General features: G+C 48.8%; 1 protein-coding gene across 1 annotated transcript in view; it reads left to right on the forward strand.

The window, feature by feature from the left end:
* The first annotated feature begins 2,708 nt into the window (after positions 1-2,708).
* NOP14 (NOP14 nucleolar protein) overlaps positions 2,709-20,718 on the forward strand; it is a 297,291-nt gene continuing 279,281 nt past the window's right edge. The window contains exon 1 of the mRNA XM_086964160.1: positions 2,709-3,076. Within this exon, the coding sequence (XP_086820286.1) occupies positions 2,879-3,076 (198 nt within the window). The 5' untranslated portion in view covers positions 2,709-2,878. The remainder of the gene's footprint in view (positions 3,077-20,718) is intronic.

The following is a 20,718-nucleotide window of genomic DNA, read 5'->3' on the forward strand; positions in this document are numbered from 1 at the left end:
AAAGTAAGGGTGAGGGAGGGATGTAATTATTAAATGCTCACAGAGTGACTCACAGTATCCGGCTACCGGCTTTGATGTCCCCAGTTTCTTCAGCCCGTCCAAAGGCAGCAGGTCGGCTGGGTCATTGTAATTGTGCATGAACTGCACCAACTTCTTTATCCTCCTCCTCTGTTGCTACTTGCTCCCTGATCTCGGCCTCCTTCCTCCCCGAGTCCGACAGCATGCCCGGCTGCCCGAGTAGAACATCTGGGTGGCGGACCCCAGGGGGGCATACACTTACAGCGCGCCGCTCTCTCATCCATTGTCTAAGCTTTCCTTAACAGCTCCTGCGACCCGCCCGCATTATAAAGCAGGAGACTAGGTCGGAATCGGATCTCACCCAGCTGGCAGCTCTACCGGTACGTACTACTCAGAGGGTTTAGGCGGGGCCGCGGGGAGTACAGTTTGGCATTGTTTTTTTTTTTAGTTGTTAACTTCAGTGCCACATCGTGGCTTGCCGTGCCCTGTCGCTCATCCTGGTGGTGGCATCCTCAGACTGTTCTGGTGGTCTTGCAGGGCAGCTTTCATGAGCTGCTCACTGACTGACACTCGCAGGCGCAGCAATCTTCCGGGCATCGCTGACGCTGTGGGACGCCCAGCGCTGGAGATGCGGCCGCAGCGCTCCTCGTGCCTGTGGTGGGCCTAGTTTAAATTCTAGGGCTCGCACGCGGCGGTAACTCAGCCAATCCTGGCGCAGCATAACATCGCCACTGCGCCAGGATTGGTTAACGAGCAGGGCTTATACTGCCCATAATGAGACCCGGCTCCCCCGGGTCTCTGCCTGTGTTCCTGCTAGAGGAGGAGGAGGAGGGAAGGGGCTACTGCGTGTGTGCGCATGCGTGGGCAAGTAAAAAAAAATGACTTGTCCTAAATGCGCACACACTGCTGCCCTCCCTGACACGCTGCTATCTGCCAGCCTGCCACTCACTGCCACAGGCCCGCCCCCACCCTTCCGCGATCGCGATGAGGTCACTACAGTTAGTGACTCACACTCCGAAATAATTCATTATGACTGTCGGCGCTGGCCGCGCTGCGCTCCTAATTCTAATTTTTGTTATGCCCTGCGCAGTGTCAGTGACATGACGGTCGTCCATGGGCCATGGCTAGTGGGGCAACGCCCCCAATGGACGAACCGCCACTGCTGTACCCCCAAACCTACCCCTGAACCCTAAAAATACCCCTATACCCCAAAACCCAAACCTAGCCCTGAACCCTTAAAATACCCAAACACCCCAAAACATATACCTCGGTACCCCAAAACATATACCCCAATACCCATACCTACCTTATCCAAACATTTAAAAAAAACATGCTTTTATCATTCATGCATTTAAAACGAATTTCGTTGTAAATGTATGCGTGGTAAAAGCATTTAAAATGTAATGCCATGCGTTATAATGGCATTGCGGAGTCATGGTACTTTCGTAATAAAAGTATGCAGAATGATGGTATGTGGAAAGAAAGTTGCGGAATAATGGGGTTTACCCTCCCCCGGTAAGTACATTGGTGGCACGGCGGCGCACATCTCCAGCAACATACTCCTATTTTTTCACCACCGATTTGAAAAATGCACAGGTCTCTCTCATTGATGGCCAGCACCGGCATACACTTTTAGACACACCTCCCGCCACAAGTTCTAGAATTGCCAACTTGAGCTGGGGAGCTGATCTCGGCATCAGCTCAACATCCTGTGATTCCAAGCAAATCGCTTTGTCTACCCATGCCTACCACAAATGAATGTGTTCTTCTGTAATGTAAATTGTGCTCATGCCATGTTGTCGAGTTTGTGCTATATAATACTGCAAGGAAAAATAAAGTAGGGAAACTCGAGTTCACACACTACTGAACGCGCACTTTTAAGTGCATCAGCAGTGCACTGTGAATCGGAGCATTTCACAGGACTGTCACATATAAGAAATGCTATCAAAACGAAATCCTACAAATCAATATACTACCGGCCGGAAGCAATTCATACCCGGACAACGTTGGGACGGGCTGCTAGAATAGCAAAAGCACGATTTTCCCCGTCAGTAAACATAAAAGAAAGAGCATCTTTCTCAAAGTGACCGAAAGTGGTCACCATCTTTGTAAAGTGTTGGTATAATCGTTAAATATGAAGGAATGCAATATATTGGTTTTATATAAATAAGCTAAAAACTATGAACATTTGTAATCGAATCGTTCGTTTTGTATAACTTCTACAAACTCAAATCAGGAGAACGATAGCTTTTATTCCACGCTATAATTGAATAGGACGTAACACTACGGCTAGAACTGCCGACGTTTAAGAATTGGGAAAGCCGGTTGGAATCTTGGTGTCGCAAATCACTTTTATCTCCTCGTGCCTAAAAATAAAATTAACATGTTCTTGTGCAATATACCTTCGGGTAGAGTTCGCTCTATACAGAACGGAAACAAATATGATGCTCTATTACTTTTTTGTAATGGCCAAAAGCTATCGTAAACACTATTGAGTACCCTTCTTTGTTAGCAACGCCACAGTAACAACATCTGGAAGACGGTAAATAACAGCTTTTTCAAACCGATGTTTCACTTTCATGCTCTGTTTTCGGTTGCAGAATCCATGATATTTGCTTCACTTTGAAAGCACGGTTATATTATGTCCGACCTGTGTCTGCGGGAGGCGCTCGAGTCTTTCTTTTATGTCTAGTCAATTTGTCCCACGTGTGTAGAAGCATGCACTGTTCAGCTGGACATAGACGAAGGACTCGGTCCAGTCTGATATATGTTTGCCGTTAAACTGAGCACATAGTGTTCGCCACAGATTGATATTACCTTCTGCTCAGGTGCCAGCCCGGTAGAAATCTCTGTCACGACCATGGGGAAGGCTCCCAAGAAAAGAAAGCCGCTCCCGGCAGGCAGTAAAATGCCCAAAGGAATTAGCCAACAGCAGCCGGGCATTAGAAACAACCCTTTCGAGGTTAAAATCAACAAGCAAAAGTTCAACATCCTGGGCAGAAAGACCAAGCACGACGTTGGGCTACCAGGAGTGTCCAGGTCCAAAGCCATCAAGAAGGTGAGAATCTTTGGCAATGCGAGCTCCTTGGAATTCCCAGTTCCGCCTATGATGTACAACAACTTGTCAGTGCGGCTTGTGGTGTGCGACAGGCGCCCCGGAGACTAGAGCTACCTACTTATTAACATTTGGAAACAGGGATGAGGGAGATTTAGAACAAGCATTTGCAATGCAATAGGTCTCGCATTATAAAAGTTTGAGCTGTTGGCATTGCTAATAATAATGCAACACTAGAAGCTCAAAGATTCAGTAATGTGAGACCTATTGCATTGCAATCTTTTTATTATTATTTTAATTTTTATATAGCACGAACTTGAGTGGAAGGTGTGTATTTATGTTGCATTGAGTACAGTGTAATTATGTGTTGTGTTATTTGAATTTGAATTTGAAGGGATTTGTATAGTGCTCGTACACCTGGCGGTTTCTTGGCGCTCACTGGCAACAGCTACTCAGCGGGTCGGAAAAAGGGGGAAAGGTGAAGATTTCAGGATGGGAAGGCTTGGGTAAAAAGAAAGGTTATGTGGCACAGATTGGTATTGTGTGGTGTGTATTTATGTTGCATTAAGTAGAGAGTAATTATGTGACGTGCAATTACACAACACATGTTTACAACATATATTTATACTCAATACAACATAACTACACTCCACAAAATACCACTCAGTACCACATATGCTTGTTTCAAGGTTTGTGGTCAGTTCCAGAGATCGTACTGCAGTTAGTTTAACATACTGTGATCAGTTTCAGGTATTGTGGCTGATTTGAAGAACTGTGGTCTGTTTTATGTTGTGTAGTTAGTTTGAGGCAGTCGGGTGCTACTGCTCAAACTTTTATATTGCGAGACCTATTGCATTGCAAATGCTTGTTTTTATAATCAGCAACTTTGTGCATCACCGATTACAAAGAAATTTAGAGCCTAACGTTATAACCGGGATTACAGAATTTCTTGTATCATACTACCCAGGAGCTACCCTCCTCATACCTTGATGAGGGTAGATCTTGCCTCCTGTTCGCTCAATCAATGTCTTTGATGTTGGAGACATGGCTTTGGTTAATGCAACAGGTGTGTGGCTCAGTGGCATGAAGGTCCAACATGGCTGATGTTTACTTCAAGAAAGATTGAGTGGGGCTCATGTCCCATGCTTGAATAAGGGCCCAAGATACCACTGCTCTGCCTGTATTTCATGTTTCTTTCTACATGTCATATACATTGCATGTAACCTCTAAGAGGACAATTGTTCTAGTGCTTAAAAAGAGAGCAATGGCCAGGGCCAGACTGGGAACCAAAACCGGCCCTGGCAAAGTGCTCGGCCCCCCCCCAGTGGGGTTGGGGAGCAGCCGACCTGTTTGCCGGGCCGATTTCGGTGGATTCTGTTACAGGGGGGCGATTTTGCACTATACTGTTAAAACGGCCCTGTAACAAAAACGGTCCCCTAGGCGCCCAAAACCCACCCCCACCCTGGCGGCCCACAGAGAAAATGCCAGGCAACGGCCACAGCAGGAATAGAGCAGGTGCATGAATTGTGTGTCCGTGTAATTTAGTCTGCACAGTATGTAGACTAAGATTGAGTAGTTTGCCTAATAAAAATGCCAAGCCTCGATATTTCTTTTTATCCATGTGAATTTCTCTACTGAATAAATGTCTATGTGAATGCTCTTGTGCAGAAGATTATTGAGTCAACTGGTGCCTAGCGCATGATAGAGGAGTCCCTGGGTTCAGTGTGCTTTAGTGAACCAACCTCCTTTCCACGGTAGGAAAGTTCTGGATGAGAGAGAGTGTGACTGTGAAAGAAACAGCACTTTTGGTGACTTCCCAGGTTTCCAAATTTCTAACAGCATTTAGGTCACACAGTTACTTGACTGCCTGGCCTATTATCAGATAAATGCCAGCGGTGACTGAAAGAATGGTGTCACATGAGTGTGAGCGAAATAACAACAGGAGACCTTGTTTGTATATTCACCTATAAACTCTGTAAAGTCCCCTGTATAATCACCACAGACTCATTTTTTGTGAAGAACCAGCAATCGCCAAGATCTGCTAAATGAAGCTAATCAACTAATGTAGCCAAGTGTTAAGTAATTACTCAAAGCAGGTTATCAGTCTTTGGAAACACATTGAGAAGTAAAATATGTGATCTCTGGAGTACTGCACACAGGAGAATTGGAAAAAAAGGATGTAAATATATTTTTGCCCAGCCGGTTTTTTGACCTGTATGCTTCAGTTATCTGGATGGGTTTTAATAAACAAAACATATTTTACATATGGTGTGTACAATTGTATTTTATCCAGCACTGGTTCCTTATTCTCAGTTTTGATGTCTTTGCCAGTCAGACACAGGATGAATAAACATGTAATTAATAATTAAATAGTAGGTTAAGAAAAGCAGAGTCACCATATTTGAGAAACAAACATTTTAAAGCTTGAAAATGTAATATGATAATAACACAATGGTGTTTCCGAAGGCCACATCGCCAGCTTTTCAGTCACGGCTCCTATGTCAACAAGCATCGCGGCACAGACGCCTTACTTTTAATGTTAAAAGTAAATCGCGGGTGCCGCGATGATACCAAAAGTAAAGAAATAGATGTTTTTTTCTATTTCTTTACTTTTGGTATAATTGCGACACCCGCGCTTTAATTATTAGATAAAAAGTAAAGGGCGGGTGCCGAGATTATACCAAAAGTAAAAAAATCGAAAAAAAAATCTTTCTTTACTTTTGATATAATCGCGGCACCCGCGCTTTACTTTTAATGTTAAAAGTAAAGCGCGGGTGCTGCGATTCAACAACTAGTGCGCGCGCACCACAGAGGAGCGGGGGGAGGGAGCGTTGCAGGCACACCACAGAGGACCGGGGGCAAAGGCATGCCCAATCCCACCGGTGGCCAGCACGCATGCTGCTGCGTGTCCTGGCCACCGGTGGGAATGGGCAGAGCAAAGGCGGAACGTGCGCCTGCCTTTGCCCAATAGCGTGCTGTTTTTTTTTTAAAAAGGGGAAATCGAATTACAGACGGGCAAAGTAAACCCACACGCAGGAGCACGTGGGTAGCTTTCTGAAGCCCTTTCAAGAGGTCTTGCGCTGCGCAGGCAGTGCTGCGCACTACAGTGCTAGGCGTGAGACCTAAAAAATTAGTCGGAATTCATTTCTCCATTGACTTGAATTGACTTGGAAGAATTTCTAAGATGGGAAATAAATAAAGATATCCCCTTTTTTGCTTTGTTTGGGCCTCACCTTTTAGACAGCCCATGCACTGTCTGTTGAGAGAGGCTTAGTTAGATTTCAGAGGGCCTAGAGCCTGCTACATTTCCACTCTCATGTTGCTTGTTTCCTGTTCTTTATTTAGCGTGGGTAGACCTTCCTACTGTAGGAAGGTGGATACCTGACTATGGTTGCCCCCAACTTTTTTTGCCTGGTGTTTTGCTGGTTTTCCGACTTAGTTGACCTGGGGCCCTGCCAATCAGGACCCCAGGCCTACTGCTCTCTCTCTAAAATGGATTCCATGTACCTTAGGTACATTTCCAATTGGTACTGGGCCACCTTATCAGACCCTGTAACTCAGGGCATAGGTGTACCCAGGGCCTACCAGGGGCTGCAGCATGTATTATGCCACCCCTGGATGGCCATCTAAATCTGACACAACTGGCTGCACGACAGCTGGGGCAAGGTGGTGTACTCACCCTTTGCTTTAGATATAGTATACCTATATCTAACCCTAAAAATGGACACATAGATTCTTATCAGTCACTCCTATGGCAGGCCTTGACAATCCTGAAGGCAGAGTGCTTGGAATCGTGTGAGATGGTGCTCTGGCATGAGCTGAGCCCGTTTGCAGCTTGCGGAACCAAGTCCTAATAGCTGTTCCATGATAACGCATACCATATACTCTTAAGTGCATTATAATCCTCGCGGTCAAATGCTATCTTTGGTATTGCTTTATCAAAACATGTCGAAGAAGGTGTCATACAAATTGGAATACTAACCCCTCGCCAATTCTGGCGACGGGGTTAGCATTCCACCCTTCTAGAGGGACACGACATGTACGTAACTGTGAACCCCGGTTAAAGTTAACTGAAGCCTCAGCTCCACAAAATGGATGCTGCCACCACAGACACGAGTCTGACCTCCTGCTGCTGGGAGTCCTTCCAGCGAGGAGAGCTTGGACAAAGGGTTTCCTGTCAGGGGCGGTGCTAGCACCATCCCAGACAGGGTTTTGTGTATCCTGGGTAGGCAGGGCTTTACAGGAAGGTGACTGCAAGTGGCACCCCGGTGCTCACTACGCATCTGCTGGCTAGAACCAGTTCCAGGGGCACACCAGCCCCTGGCCTGGAGTGAGTCCGGCATGGGAGAGGGGTGTAACCACCTCCCTTCCTGGTCCCACCCCTAGGGCAGGACCTAGTCGCGTACCCACCCCTTTCTTTAGGATAAAGGCAGGAGCAGGGACCCTTCCAAATTAGATCATCTTTGAATCTAGAAACTACTTTCTACAAAAGGAACTCTCGACTTCTTCTCAAGATTTCTCCCTTGTGGCTAAGGAGTAGTCACCCTGCATCCGCAGGCACCATCTAAGAACTCTGCGGTTTGCTGCACGTCCTTCCTCAGGAATCCGACCGACCAGCACGACGAGACCCGGCTTCCCTGGCACCTCTGACCTCTACCTACCTCTACAGCTAAGCTGAGAACCGTAGGTGCGACGAGACCTCGAGGGACCGGCCATCATCGGAACTGCACGACTTCTATCCAGCACGACCGCCGAGGGATCCTCTGGTGAGTGCTTTGGGGTCCGAGAAGCCCCGACCCTGAGCAGCTCCAGCACCGAAGTCCAGCCTCCCAGCATCCACGAGATCTGCGTGGGGCCCTTCTGCTTTTTGCTGCTCACCGCGTTGTCTGGCTACTAGCCCGCTGGCTTGTGGCCTTCTCGACGACGATCACCGACGACAACTCCGCTGGTCTGGTTGCTCCAGACTGGCCCTTGCTCCCTTCCAAAAGAGGAGCACCCCGGACCCTCCTGGTCCTCTCCAGACGCCATTTTGAGTCCACCGCTTGGGCTTGAATTTGCCAAGACTTGTTGCCCCAATCCTGGGTCCAGCAACGTCGACAGCATGAACCATCGTGGGACAGCTCGCACCTCCATCCTGGTCGCCGACAACGCCTCCTGGTCCGTGAGACTGCAGAGCCCAGCGTCGCCCACTCACCTAGTCGAGGTGACTACCATCCGGTGCCCTCCTGGTGCCATCTGATCACTGGCTAGTGGTCACGAACTTGGTCCCCTCTGCTTTCAGGTGTCATCCATCCTCGATCCAGGCTTGGATCACTTCGAACTATCTTCACTGGTCGCCTGCCAGCAACTTCTTTCTTCAGGCTCCTGGTTCGTCAACGAGGATTCCCGACGTCTTTTCAGACCTATGCAGCTGCAGCCCCTGGGCTAGGTAACTTCGGCATTTCGGTGCCCCAGCATAGCCTCACTATCCAAGGTCCAGATCCACTGTCGTTTTCGACCTACCTTATCGGGTTCGCCCGAGAACACTAACTTTGCCTTTACTAGCTCCCACAGACTTTGTCCCGCATCCCGCGTGAGAGTGCACACTCTGCACCAGAGTCCCCTAGGCCTCCTACTAGTAATCTGAAGGTTCAGTAACGTAGTCCTAGCGATTCCAAAGCCTATTAGTACAGTACTTACCTGCTAGTAATTTCGCATTCCACTTTCATAGTATATGGTTTTTCGTGCCCCTCGGGCATTTGTGTAAATTGTGCAACTTAAAGTATTTTCGTAAGAGTTTTGTTGTGTGCTTAGTACCCTGTCCTCATAAAGAGTACAGGGCTGTTGTGATCTAAATAAATACACTGTTTATTTTCATAACACTTGTGTGGTGTCCTTTCACTTGGTGTTCAAGGGGTTTATGTGATGGTATAACAGCTGGCTTAACACGCCCTCTAGAGTTTAGCCCGAAGACTGCTCGTATCCATGCTACTAGGATAGCTGGTCTATAAGGTTGACTTACAACCAATCACCATAAGGGTTGTTTGGCCTGATACAAAGTGCTCACTAGAATAGTGAACATTATATATCAGGCCAACTTCTCACATTGGTGAGCAGCGTTTGGGATTTGAGCTTGCTGTTGTTTTACCACACGTATCCTAAGAATATCTTGTGAAAGATCACATAAGTACTCCAGGTACATATAACGTAGCTTAGAATACTCTGAGTTCTACTGAACCAGCTGTTGTAGCTCCTCAAGGCTTAACACACCTTGGCTACAACTCTTAGCAAGGGATCAGTAGGCAAACAAATAGTGTAGGTAGGTGCATCACTTACACCACACTAGAATCAGCATGTCAGACAAAGGAGGAAACTCTGAGTCTCCCCTTGTGTCAGTGGACCCTCCACAGGTCGCTTCCAGATATGCTGCTCTTAGCTTCCAGGAGATGAGACAAGTGTGTACCTCCAGGAAGCTAAAACAGGGTTCTAACCCTACAATCCCATTCCTGATTGGTCTCTTAGAGACTTATGATGCCAGGAGGGCTGGTAACCCAGACCCTTCTAATCCAGATGGGACAATGCCCCCCCTAGAGGGAACCACAGGTGACCCTGACCTTATCCATCTCCCTGCAGAAGGTGAAGAGGAGGATGAGGATCTAGAGTCATCTGAGGACGAGGCAGACAAAGGTCCAGAAGTAGTTAGCCAGCTAACTAGGGACAACTTAAGCAGGCATGAGAATGGTACTAGGAGACCCCTGGGGCCCCTCTCAGGCCAGCTTAACATTGGGAGTGGACAAGTTAGGTCTCTGTCCAGAGGCTCTAACAGATCCATTCAAACCAATGGCTCTCAGGCCTCTTCTCACAGAGGGATGACATCCCCTCAGAGGAGAGTGTATGAAGCAAAACGAAGGAAGTCAATCTGAGGATTGAAAGGGAAGAACTTGCCCTGGCCAAAGAGAGACTTGCCTTTGCTAGAGAGCAGAAATTGTGTGGGGCAGACCCCACTGGTGGCAGCATTCTCCCAAGAGAAAAAGACAGGAGTTTAGACACTAGACACCTGAGTAAGATAGTGCCCCCCTTTAAACAAGGGGATGACATCCACAAATGGATGACTGCTTTGGAGAGGGCTTGCACTGTACAGTGTGTCCCCCAGAGTCAGTGGGCAGCTATCTTGTGGCTCTCCTTTGAAGGCAAAGGTAGAGATAAGCTCCTCACTACTAGAGCTGAGGATGCTAACAATTACCAAGTCCTGAAAAATACACTGGTTGATGGGTTTGGTTTAACCAATGAACAGTACAGGTTGATGTTCAGAGATACCCAGAAAACTCAGTCTCAGGATTGGACTGACTTTGTTGATTGTGCCACTAAGGCTTTTGAAGGCTGGCTACTGGGAAGTAAGGTTACTGATTTTAAAGGATTGTATAATCTAATTATGAGAGAGCAAATCTTAAGTAATTGTCAGAACCAGTTATTACACCAACACCTGGTAGACTCTGATCTGACCTCTCCACAAGAATTTGGTAAGAGGGCAGACAAATGGGTCAGAACCAGGGTCAGGCCTAAGAACCAGGGTGGTGCCCAAAAGAAGGAATCAACCAAGCCTCAAGAGAAGGGTGTGAATAAATCTTCTGATCAAACCACAGGGCCCCAAAATTCCTCTGAAAAGGGTGGGTCCCAAACTTCTCCCAAAACCCAAAAGAAACCTTATTGTCATACCTGCAAACAGGTAGACCATTACAAAAGTGACAGCAGTTGTCCCAAGGCCAACAAAAATAAGGAGAACATACCCCCAAATAAAGCTTCCCAGCCTCCTGTTACTACTAGTAGTAATCCCCCAGGTGGTGGGAGTGCCCCCAAGAATCTGGGTGCATTTTCTTTGGGAGTGCCTGGGGACTCTGGCCTAACCAGGTCCCCTGACTTAGATACTCTTGTCTGTGAGACTGGCATGGGGTTTGGCAACTTCACAACCTGTCCCAACACTTTGGGCAGGTACAGGCAGGAGCCCCTCATCAATGGTTCAAAAGTTGAGGCCTACAGAGACACAGGGGCTAGCATCACCATCGTGGCTGAGAGCCTAGTCCCCTCAAGGCAACATGCCTGGTGCCACATACCAGGTAGTGAACATTGATGGAGTGCAGAGATATCATCCCATAGCAGTGGTAAATCTCAGCTGGGGAGGTGTCACTGGTCACAAGAGAGTGGCAGTGTCCCCAAACTTGCCTGTAGATTGCCTACTGGGGAATGATTTGGAGACCTCAGCCTGGGCTGAGGTAGAGCAAGAAACCCATTTTAAAATGGTAAACCTCCATGGTAAGGTTAGTGGGGCAGTGATAGCCACAGCCCCAGTCCCAGATGTCCTCCCTGAACAGGTCAGGAGGGCTGTGCCAGTCACAGCCCTATCCCAGAAAGATGCCTTTCCTGAACAGGTTGGCAAGCAAGGCTGTGATAGTCACAGCCCATACCCAAACTGAGTCCCTTCCTGAAAAGGTTGGTGGAGTTGTGATGGCCACAGCTCAAACTCAGACAGATAACAGTGTTGTGAAGCTTGAAACTATGGATCACTCCACTCAGACAGAGAGCATTGAGGAGGAAGAAAAGTCTTCCCCCTCCCAGACACTAGGTGAGAGCCAGCCTCCTCAGGGAACTGACTCTACCCCTGGTGAAGGAACTGCCCCAGAGGTAGTCTGGCCTAGCCTGGCAGAGCCCCTGATGGCAGTGGACCCTTCCCAGGTGGGACCCAGTCTGGAGCAGGTAGCCTGCACCTCTCTACCCTGCCTCAGTCAGCCCAGGGCTGTAGAGGTCAGGGAGGCCAGTGGTGGACCCCAAAGGGCCCCCTGTCCAAAAGAACTTCCCAATCAGCAGATTAGGATCACTGAAGCTAGTAGTCCTAGCCAAGTGAAAATAAAACACACTCCTGAGGGATCCCCCTTAAACTTAGTTATGGAACTCCCACAGCTGGACACTGCTGGGCACAGCCAAACCTGGGGCCTAAACACCCCAAACCTGACCTGTCCCTCCAGTAAGCCAAACAGGGACTCAGCCTCCAGCTTTAGGTAGCCAGAGGTTGACCCTGAGAGCTCATAGCAACTAAGTACTGGAAAGAAAGGCACATATGGTGGATAGTGATTGGAGGAAGTTGAGCCCAACAGTAGTGGAGTCTCACTTCAGTACTCCATTCCCACATCAGCCTTTTACTTTGCCAAAGCACACCACAGGTAGTGATTCCCTATGGTGGAGACCCTCAGATACCCTTAGGGTGAAGGGTTGCTTAGTGGACCATGATACAGGGGGTAACCATGGCAGTGCATGTACCACCTCATATGGCCACTCAGGCATAGGCTTACCTGGTCAAGGATAGCCTTATCTCCTTTCGTTTGGGGGGGGGGGGGGGGGGGGTTGTGTAGGAAGGTGGATACCTGACTATGGTTGCCCTCAACTTTTTTTGCCTGGTGTTTTGCTGGTTTTCCGACTTAGTTGACCTGGGGCCCTGCCAATCAGGACCCCAGGCCTACTGCTCTCTCTCTAAAATGGATTCCATGTACCTTAGGTACATTTCCAATTGGTACTGGGCCACCTTATCAGACCCTGTAACTCAGGGCATAGGTGTACCCAGGGCCTACCAGGGGCTGCAGCATGTATTATGCCACCCCTGGATGGCCATCTAAATCTGACACAACTGGCTGCACGACAGCTGGGGCAAGGTGGTGTACTCACCCTTTGCTTTAGATATAGTATACCTATATCTAACCCTAAAAATGGACACATAGATTCCTATCAGTCACTCCTATGGCAGGCCTTGACAATCCTGAAGGTAGAGTGCTTGGAATCGTGTGAAATGGTGCTCTGGCATGAGCTGAGCCTGTCTGCAGCTTGCGGAACCAAGTCCTAATAGCTGTTCCATGATCTCGCATACCATATACTCTTAAGTGCATTATAATCCTCGCGGTTAAATGCTATATTTGGTATTGCTTTATCAAAACATGTCGAGTAAGGTGTCATACGAATTGGAATACTAAACCCGCGCCAATTCTGGCGACGGGGTTTGCATTCCACCCTTCTAGAGGGACACGACATGTACGTAACTGTGAACTCCGGTTAAAGTTAACTGAAGCCTCAGCTCCACAAAATGGATGCTGCCACCACAGACACGAGTCTGACCTCCTGCTGCTGGGAGTCCTTCCAGCGAGGAGAGCTTGGACAAAGGGTTTCCTGTCAGGGGCGGTGCTAGCACCATCCCAGACAGGGATTTGTGTATCCTGGGTAGGCAGGGCTTTACAGGAAGGTGACTGCAAGTGGCACCCCGGTGCTCACTACGCATCTGCCGGCTAGAACCAGTTCCAGGGGCACACCAGCCCCTGGCCTGGGGAGAGTCCGGCATGGGAGAGGGGTGTAACCACCCCCCTTCCTGGTCCCACCCCTAGGGCAGGACCTAGTCGCGTACCCACCCCTTTCTTTAGGATAAAGGCAGGAGCGGGGACCCTTCCAAATTAGATCATCTTTGAATCAAGAAACTACTTTCTACGAAAGGGACTCTCGACTTCTTCTCAAGATTTCTCCCTTGTGGCTAAGGAGTAGTCACCCTGCATCCGCAGGCACCATCTAAGAACTCTGCGGTTTGCTGCACGTCCTTCCTCAGGAATCCGACCGACCAGCACGACGAGACCCGGCTTCCCTGGCACCTCTGACCTCTACCTACCTCTACAGCTAAGCTGAGAACCGTAGGTGCGACGAGACCTCGAGGGACCGGCCATCATCAGAACTGCACGACTTCTATCCAGCACGACCGCCGAGGGATCCTCTGGTGAGTGCTTTGGGGTCCGAGAAGCCCCGACCCTGAGCAGCTCCAGCACCGAAGTCCAGCCTCCCAGCATCCACGAGATCTGCGTGGGGCCCTTCTGCTTTTTGCTGCTCACCGCGTTGTCTGGCTACTAGCCCGCTGGCTTGTGGCCTTCTCGACGACGATCACCGACGACAACTCCGCTGGTCTGGTTGCTCCAGACTGGCCCTTGCTCCCTTCCAAAAGAGGAGCACCCCGGACCCTCCTGGTCCACTCCAGACGCCATTTTGAGTCCACCGCGTGGGCTTGAATTTGCCAAGACGTGTTGCCCCAATCCTGGGTCCAGCGACGTCGACAGCATCAACCATCGTGGGACAGCTCGCACCTCCATCCTGGTCGCCGACAACGCCTCCTGGTCCGTGAGACTGCAGAGCCCAGCGTCGCCCACTCACCTAGTCGAGGTGACTACCATCCGGTGCCCTCCTGGTGCCATCTGATCACTGGCTAGTGGTCACGAACTTGGTTCCCTCTGCCTTCAGGTGTCATCCATCCTCGATCCAGGCTTGGATCACTTCGAACTATCTTCACTGGTCGCCTGCCAGCAACTTCTTTCTTCGGGCTCCTGGTTCGTCAACGAGGATTCCCGACGTCTTATCAGACCTATGCAGCTGCAGCCCCTGGGCTAGGTAACTTCGGCATTTCGGTGCCCCAGCATAGCCTCACTATCCAAGGTCCAGATCCACTGTCGTTTTCGACCTACCTTATCAGGTTCGCCCGAGAACACTAACTTTGCCTTTACTAGCTCCCATAGACTTTGTCCCGCATCCCGCGTGAGAGTGCACACTCTGCACCCGAGTCCCCTAGGCCTCCTACTAGTAATCTGAAGGTTCAGTAACGTAGTCCTAGCGATTCCAAAGCCTATTAGTACAGTACTTACCTGCTAGTAATTTCGCATTCCACTTTCATAGTATATGGTTTTTCGTGCCCCTCGGGCATTTGTGTAAATTGTGCAACTTAAAGTATTTTCGTAAGTTTTGTTGTGTGCTTAGTACCCTGTCCTCATAAAGAGTACAGGGCTGTTGTGATCTAAATAAATACACTGTTTATTTTCATAACACTTGTGTGGTGTCCTTTCACTTGGTGTTCAAGGGGTATATGTGATGGTATAACAGCTGGCTTAACACGCCCTCTAGAGTTTAGCCCGAAGACTGCTCGTATCCCTGCTACTAGGATAGCTGGTCTATAAGGTTGACTTACAACCAATCACCATAAGGGTTGTTTAGACTGATACAAAGTGCTCACTAGAATAGTGAACATTATATATCAGGCCAACTTCTCACACCTACCTCTTGTGCTTGGCCTTCCCCTGGAGCCTACCCACATTACTATGTCCTTACAATGCTTGCTGTTTTAGGTGCTATTGTTCCTTTTTGTTCAAGTATTCTAGAGAGTGCATGTGTTTCCCTGTGTGCTTTTCTTCCCCTCACTGTTCTGTTCTCTCACCCATGTACTTCTCCCCGTCCCCGTGATGCGCTTGCCCATGTGTGCTTCCCCCTCCTTTATTGCATTCTCTCACCAATGTGCATACTATCTCCTCCCTGCTTCAAATGCTCTTTTGCCCGTTTGCTTTTCTTCTGCTTTTCTCCCCTACCCTTCATACTCCTTTGCTCTCCCTTTTGCTTGTTTACTTCCCACACCCTCCGTTTTGCCCTTGGACCCCTGTCTTTCTTCAGCCCCCGCTGCCTCCCACCCCAGGTTGCTTCTGAACCCCCTGCCCATGTTGCTTCCCCTACCCACTTCCCCCCTAGAAATGTCATGTATAGTTTTCCTTTTATTTGCCAATCCAAGTTAGTTCAGCAATTCAGAAGTTAAAGAAAAAAGCACCCGTGTCATTTTGCTGGGTTGCACACACCTATAAAACGATGCAGTGGACTTTTATTTTACTTAGCCATACTGCACAGTATTGAAGATGCTGTATAGCATTGCTAAAATACATTGTAAAAGCCAATATGTCCCAAAGGCAAGATCTATTGGCTTTGTCAATGCTTATTTTAATCAAGGCTCTCACATCTTAATCTGGAATGTTGCTGACGCGGGAAGGGATCCATTGCAGGCAGTATTGGGGCTGGTACTTGCCGAAAGGGGCCCACAGTTGTGGTTGGTACTTTGAGAAGGAATCCTTAGCTTGAATGAGTATGAACAGAGCTGTTTGCTGGGTGGAAAATGCACCAAGGAGGCAGTGATCAAAGCTGGAGTTAATTTCGAGCTTCCGGGGCAAGACAGCTAAAAGGTGATCAGCTGTGGCTGGATAATAGAGGCATGAGGGAACAGTGCATTCCCTTGGCCTTTAGTGTTTTACCAGGGTGCACTTTATTGAACAACTCTTTTAGGTCTGGTAATAACTATCTGTGGTTCAAGATCTATTGTCTACAGTACATATACAATGAGCTTTGGTGCAGTCCCTTGCTCATTAGTGAATGTCTTTGTTTTCTGTTTCAGTTTGATTCTTCTGATTTGATGACTTTCCACCCCTGGGACGTAGGGTATTTTCCCAAATTTTAATTGTATGACTGGCACCCTTCCACTGCTGACATTGGGGGATTATTTTTTTTTAAAAAACCTTTTATTTAACCTTTCAGTTTCACACAGCTTTTGGCCTACAACCCATGGGGCCGGCCGCAATCTGGTTTTGGTAGTTGCGTATCAACCGGTTGAAGCCTCAAACTGGTTGTCTTGTTCTGGAATTGGTAATTACGAAATAAATTAAAAGGCACATAATTCGCAATAGTTTGCTGATCTATATAGGTTTGGTTTTCTATTTTTTAACAAAAACAACAAAAAAAATAAAGAAATCACATTGCGATCATCAATGATTAATTAGTTTCGCATTAGCTGAGTCTGTAAGCGTTCCCACTGTGTATACCTATACTTATTCCCAAAGAGCCAGGCACAAAATGTAATGTTGGGAATAAGTGGGCTCACGTGTATGAGGCTCCTCAGGGGTCCCGCCCTTGTTTTCCCTCAAATCCTTGTCATCTAAGTCCCAGGTTCTTCCCCGTATCCCGTGGTCTCACTTTCCCTTATTACACCTTTAGAGTACATTGGTCTTCCTCCCCCTCCTCATCTGATGATGGTGGGTCGTCCTCCGACAGGGGCTCACAGATCTCCCCTCTGTACACATTCCATGGGGTCCAGATTTTATTCCATTTCCCTGGGCAGGCCCGGCCAGAGTATACCGCCCTTTCTGTTACCATCACCCTGTCCATGTTCATGCACCATTGTGTTTTCGTTGGTACTTCCGCCGCCCCCCCAGCGCTGCGCAATGTCTCGTTTGGCTATTATCATGCCTAAAGTAAACCAGAGTTGGCCATGCCTGGACATATCGTTGGGTTCCCATTCATTCAGTAGGCATTTCGTGGCTCGGGGACCAGGGAGGTCTCCAAGGTCTGCGATATAGTGCGCATTATTTGCCTCCAGTATTCCTGGCTACGTGGGCAATCTCATATTGTGTGGAAGAACGTACCCTCCTCCCCACAACCGCAAAGGCAATAGGGGTGTTGTGCTCTGTGTATGCGATGCAGCGTCGTTCTTGTGTAGTATACTCTATGTGAAACTTTAAGTTGTACGAGCCTTAATCTCGCAGAGATGCCAACATCTTTTGGCGACGCCAGCGCTTCATTCCATTCGTGTTCATCCATAGCATTTATGTCACCCTCCCATTTATCTTTCAATTGAATCATTGGGTCCGGCAAGTTGTTAAGCAACTTGCGGTACGTAAGTGATGTCGCTCGTTCAATCATAAAATCTCAAGCGGAGAGGATTCTGGCACCCCCGCTCCAGGGGGGATGGCAGTGAGCAGTGCGTGACCTATCTGAACGTAGTGGTAAGGCTCCCAGGTCGTATAGTTCCCTCAATCGGTCAAATGGAATTACCTCTCCTTTTTCCCATAGGTCTCCCACCGTGGATATCCCTATAGTGTCCCAATGAGAGAAGCCCTTACTGTGCCTCAGGTTTCCCAGGGCCCGAGAGTCCCACAGCGATGTAAGCTTGGTTATTTTTCCTGTCCAACCTAGCGCCGCGGTAAGTCTGTGGGTCCCACCAATTTGCGCACTCTTCGCTGGCCATAAAGCGGGGTCAGCAGACTATTTGTGCCGAGTTGCGCCCTATCTGCCTGGAATGCCGGGTCATTTTGCCGAACATGAATCCATTGATTAATGGGTTTCAGTTGTGCTGCCCAATAATACAATTTCAGATTCGGCAACCCAATTCCCCCGTCGAACCATCCCCTGTGCATTTTGGCCTGTGCAATGCGTGCCGGGCGGTTACCCCATAAAAGACTGGACACCAATGCCGCCACCTTCCTGAAGTATCCTGGTGCCACCGGGTATGGTGTGTTCTCAAGTATATACAAGAAACGGGGCAGGGACATCATTTTATAAAGTGCTGCTTTACCCAGCATCGTTAGAGGCAGCCCCGCCCAGAACTTAACGTCCTGCTTAAGCCGCTCCATGGGTGGCGCCAGATTTTTCTGCATAAATTCCGTTGGGTCCATTGTAACATGGATGCCCAAATACTTAAAGGAAGAGCCAGCTGCCCTTAAGGGGCATTCTGCGCTCAATGCCGGGACCGGCCCCTTCAGAACATACATCTCCGATTTATTCCAAGTTAACGTATATCCCGAGATCTTTCCATGTTCATCACAGAGAGTCAGGAGTGCCGGCACCCCACGTTCTGTGTCCGATAGGTACACCAGCATATCGTCCGCGTATAGGGAGAGTCGGTCCTCCCAGCCCTCAGTCCAGTGTATTCCTTTCAGTAGTGGCGTTGTTCCAATCAAAGTTACCAATGGTTCTAAAGCGATTGCAAAGAGTAATGGTGAGAGGGGGCAACCCTGGCGGGTGCCTCTTCCCAAAGGGAATGTTCGTGAAATGTGACCATTTGCCACCACACGTGCAACCGGTTTAGTGTACAATAACCTGACCCATGCTATAAACTTGGAGCCGAAACCCATACAAGCAAGGACCTCAAACAAATAGTTCCATTCCACTAGGTCGAAAGCCATCTTTGCATCCAGGGCCAGTATGACCGCTTGTTCAGGGATCGATTCCGCCCTTGCCAACACCCCGTGCACTCGGCGTAGATTCAGCGCCGTATTTCTGTGAGGCATAAATCCGGATTGATCTGGATGTATGAGGTCGGGTAGATGTGACATAAGTCGGGTAGCAAGGAGTTTGGCCTGGATTTTAACTTCGGCATTAAGCAAGGAGATAGGGCGGTATGAGGAGCAATCCTCTGGCGGTTTCCCAGGTTTGGGGATTGCTACTATGGTAGCTATTCTTTGATCCAGTGGAAGTTCGCCCTTCTCCAAACATTCCTCATACATAGCTAGTAGGTATTCACTCAACCTCTCCGGTGTGGTCTGGTACCACTCTATTGGGATGCCATTTGGTCCAAGCGCCTTGCCGGGTTTCAGTGCTCGTATAGCCATGTGTATCTCTTCCGTAGTTATATCTGCATCTAACTCAGCTGATGCCTCTGGCTGTAGCGTCGGAGTCCCGATCGGCTCTAGAGCCGCCCTAGCGATTTCAGCTGATACTTCCCGTTCTGGGGTGTAAACCTCTTCAAAATGTACTGCGAGTGCCTCCACTATTTGTTCAGGGCTTGTGTGTACTACTCCTAGTCTGTCCCTCACTTGCTGGATACCTCTGGAGCTTCCCCCCTTCTTATCCAGCCAGGCCAGCATCTTACCGGCCTTATCCCCTACATCATAAATCCTGTTCTGTGTGTCAGCTATTTGCCCCTTCACTTGATGCCGAACATGGTCCGTGTACAGTTGTTGTTGGAGGTGCAGTGCGTGGGACGTGTCTGGCGTGGGATGTGTCTCGTGTGCTGTTGTCGTATCTCGCAGAGCCAATTCTAGCCTAGCCAGCTCGGCTGCTTTTTCCCTTTTATAGCCCGTGATCGAATTTATTGCTTGCCCCCTTAATACCGCCTTATATGCTTTCCATAGAACCTCCGAGGAACGCACCGAGGCGACATTTTCCGTGAAGTACTGTTGTCGCCATTTTGAGGGCCTTCCTGACCATAGGGACCTTTAAAATATGCGGCATGTATGGGGTAGATTCGTTTATGAGACTTTTCTTGGGTGGAGACTGTTAGGGTGATTGGAGAGTGGTCTGATATACCTCTAGGGTGGATGTCTAAGGTGTCTACGTGTTGTATACCATCGCCCAGCGCTAGGAAGTAGTCGATTCTCGATAGACTGTTATGTATAGTGGAGTGGAAGGTGTATTGTCTCTCCTGAGGGTGAGCATGTCCCCATATATCGATTAGACCCATAGCTGTCCAGAATCGTTGAAAGCGGGAAGGTCCCCCAGTCGGGGCCGTCGCCGGGAATTTATCGAGCTGTGTGTCTATTGTGGCATTAAAGTCTTCCCCCAAGAATAACATCTCCCTCAGGAAGGGTCAGTAAAAAGTCACCTAGTGCCGGAAGCTTCACTGAGTGAAGCGCCGGGGGGATGTACACCGAGACCACGTTGATGAGCCATCTCTCCCATTGTCCCTGCAGGGCCGCAAAACATCCCTGTCCATCAGTCTTGGTGCCTAGTGGAATGAATTGTGAGGACTTCTTAATTAAAATGCCAGTACCCCGAGAGCCCAAAGTAAACTCTGAATGTACTATCATTTTGTATCCTCTCCTGTCCAGGGCCCTGGACGCCCCCTGTTAAGTGTATCTCTTGCAGGAGTGCTAGGACAGGCTTCTGCCTCTTCAGTGTGGTTAATACCAGGCCGCGTTTCACCTTATCTCCCAGACCTCTCACATTCCATGTCGGTATTCGTAGGGGGGAGCCTTGTGATTGTGACTCGACCCCCTCCACACTACGTAACA

The sequence above is a fragment of the Lissotriton vulgaris genome, chromosome 3_2 (assembly GCF_964263255.1).
Source record: "Lissotriton vulgaris chromosome 3_2, aLisVul1.2, whole genome shotgun sequence".
Classification (NCBI taxonomy): domain Eukaryota; kingdom Metazoa; phylum Chordata; class Amphibia; order Caudata; family Salamandridae; genus Lissotriton; species Lissotriton vulgaris.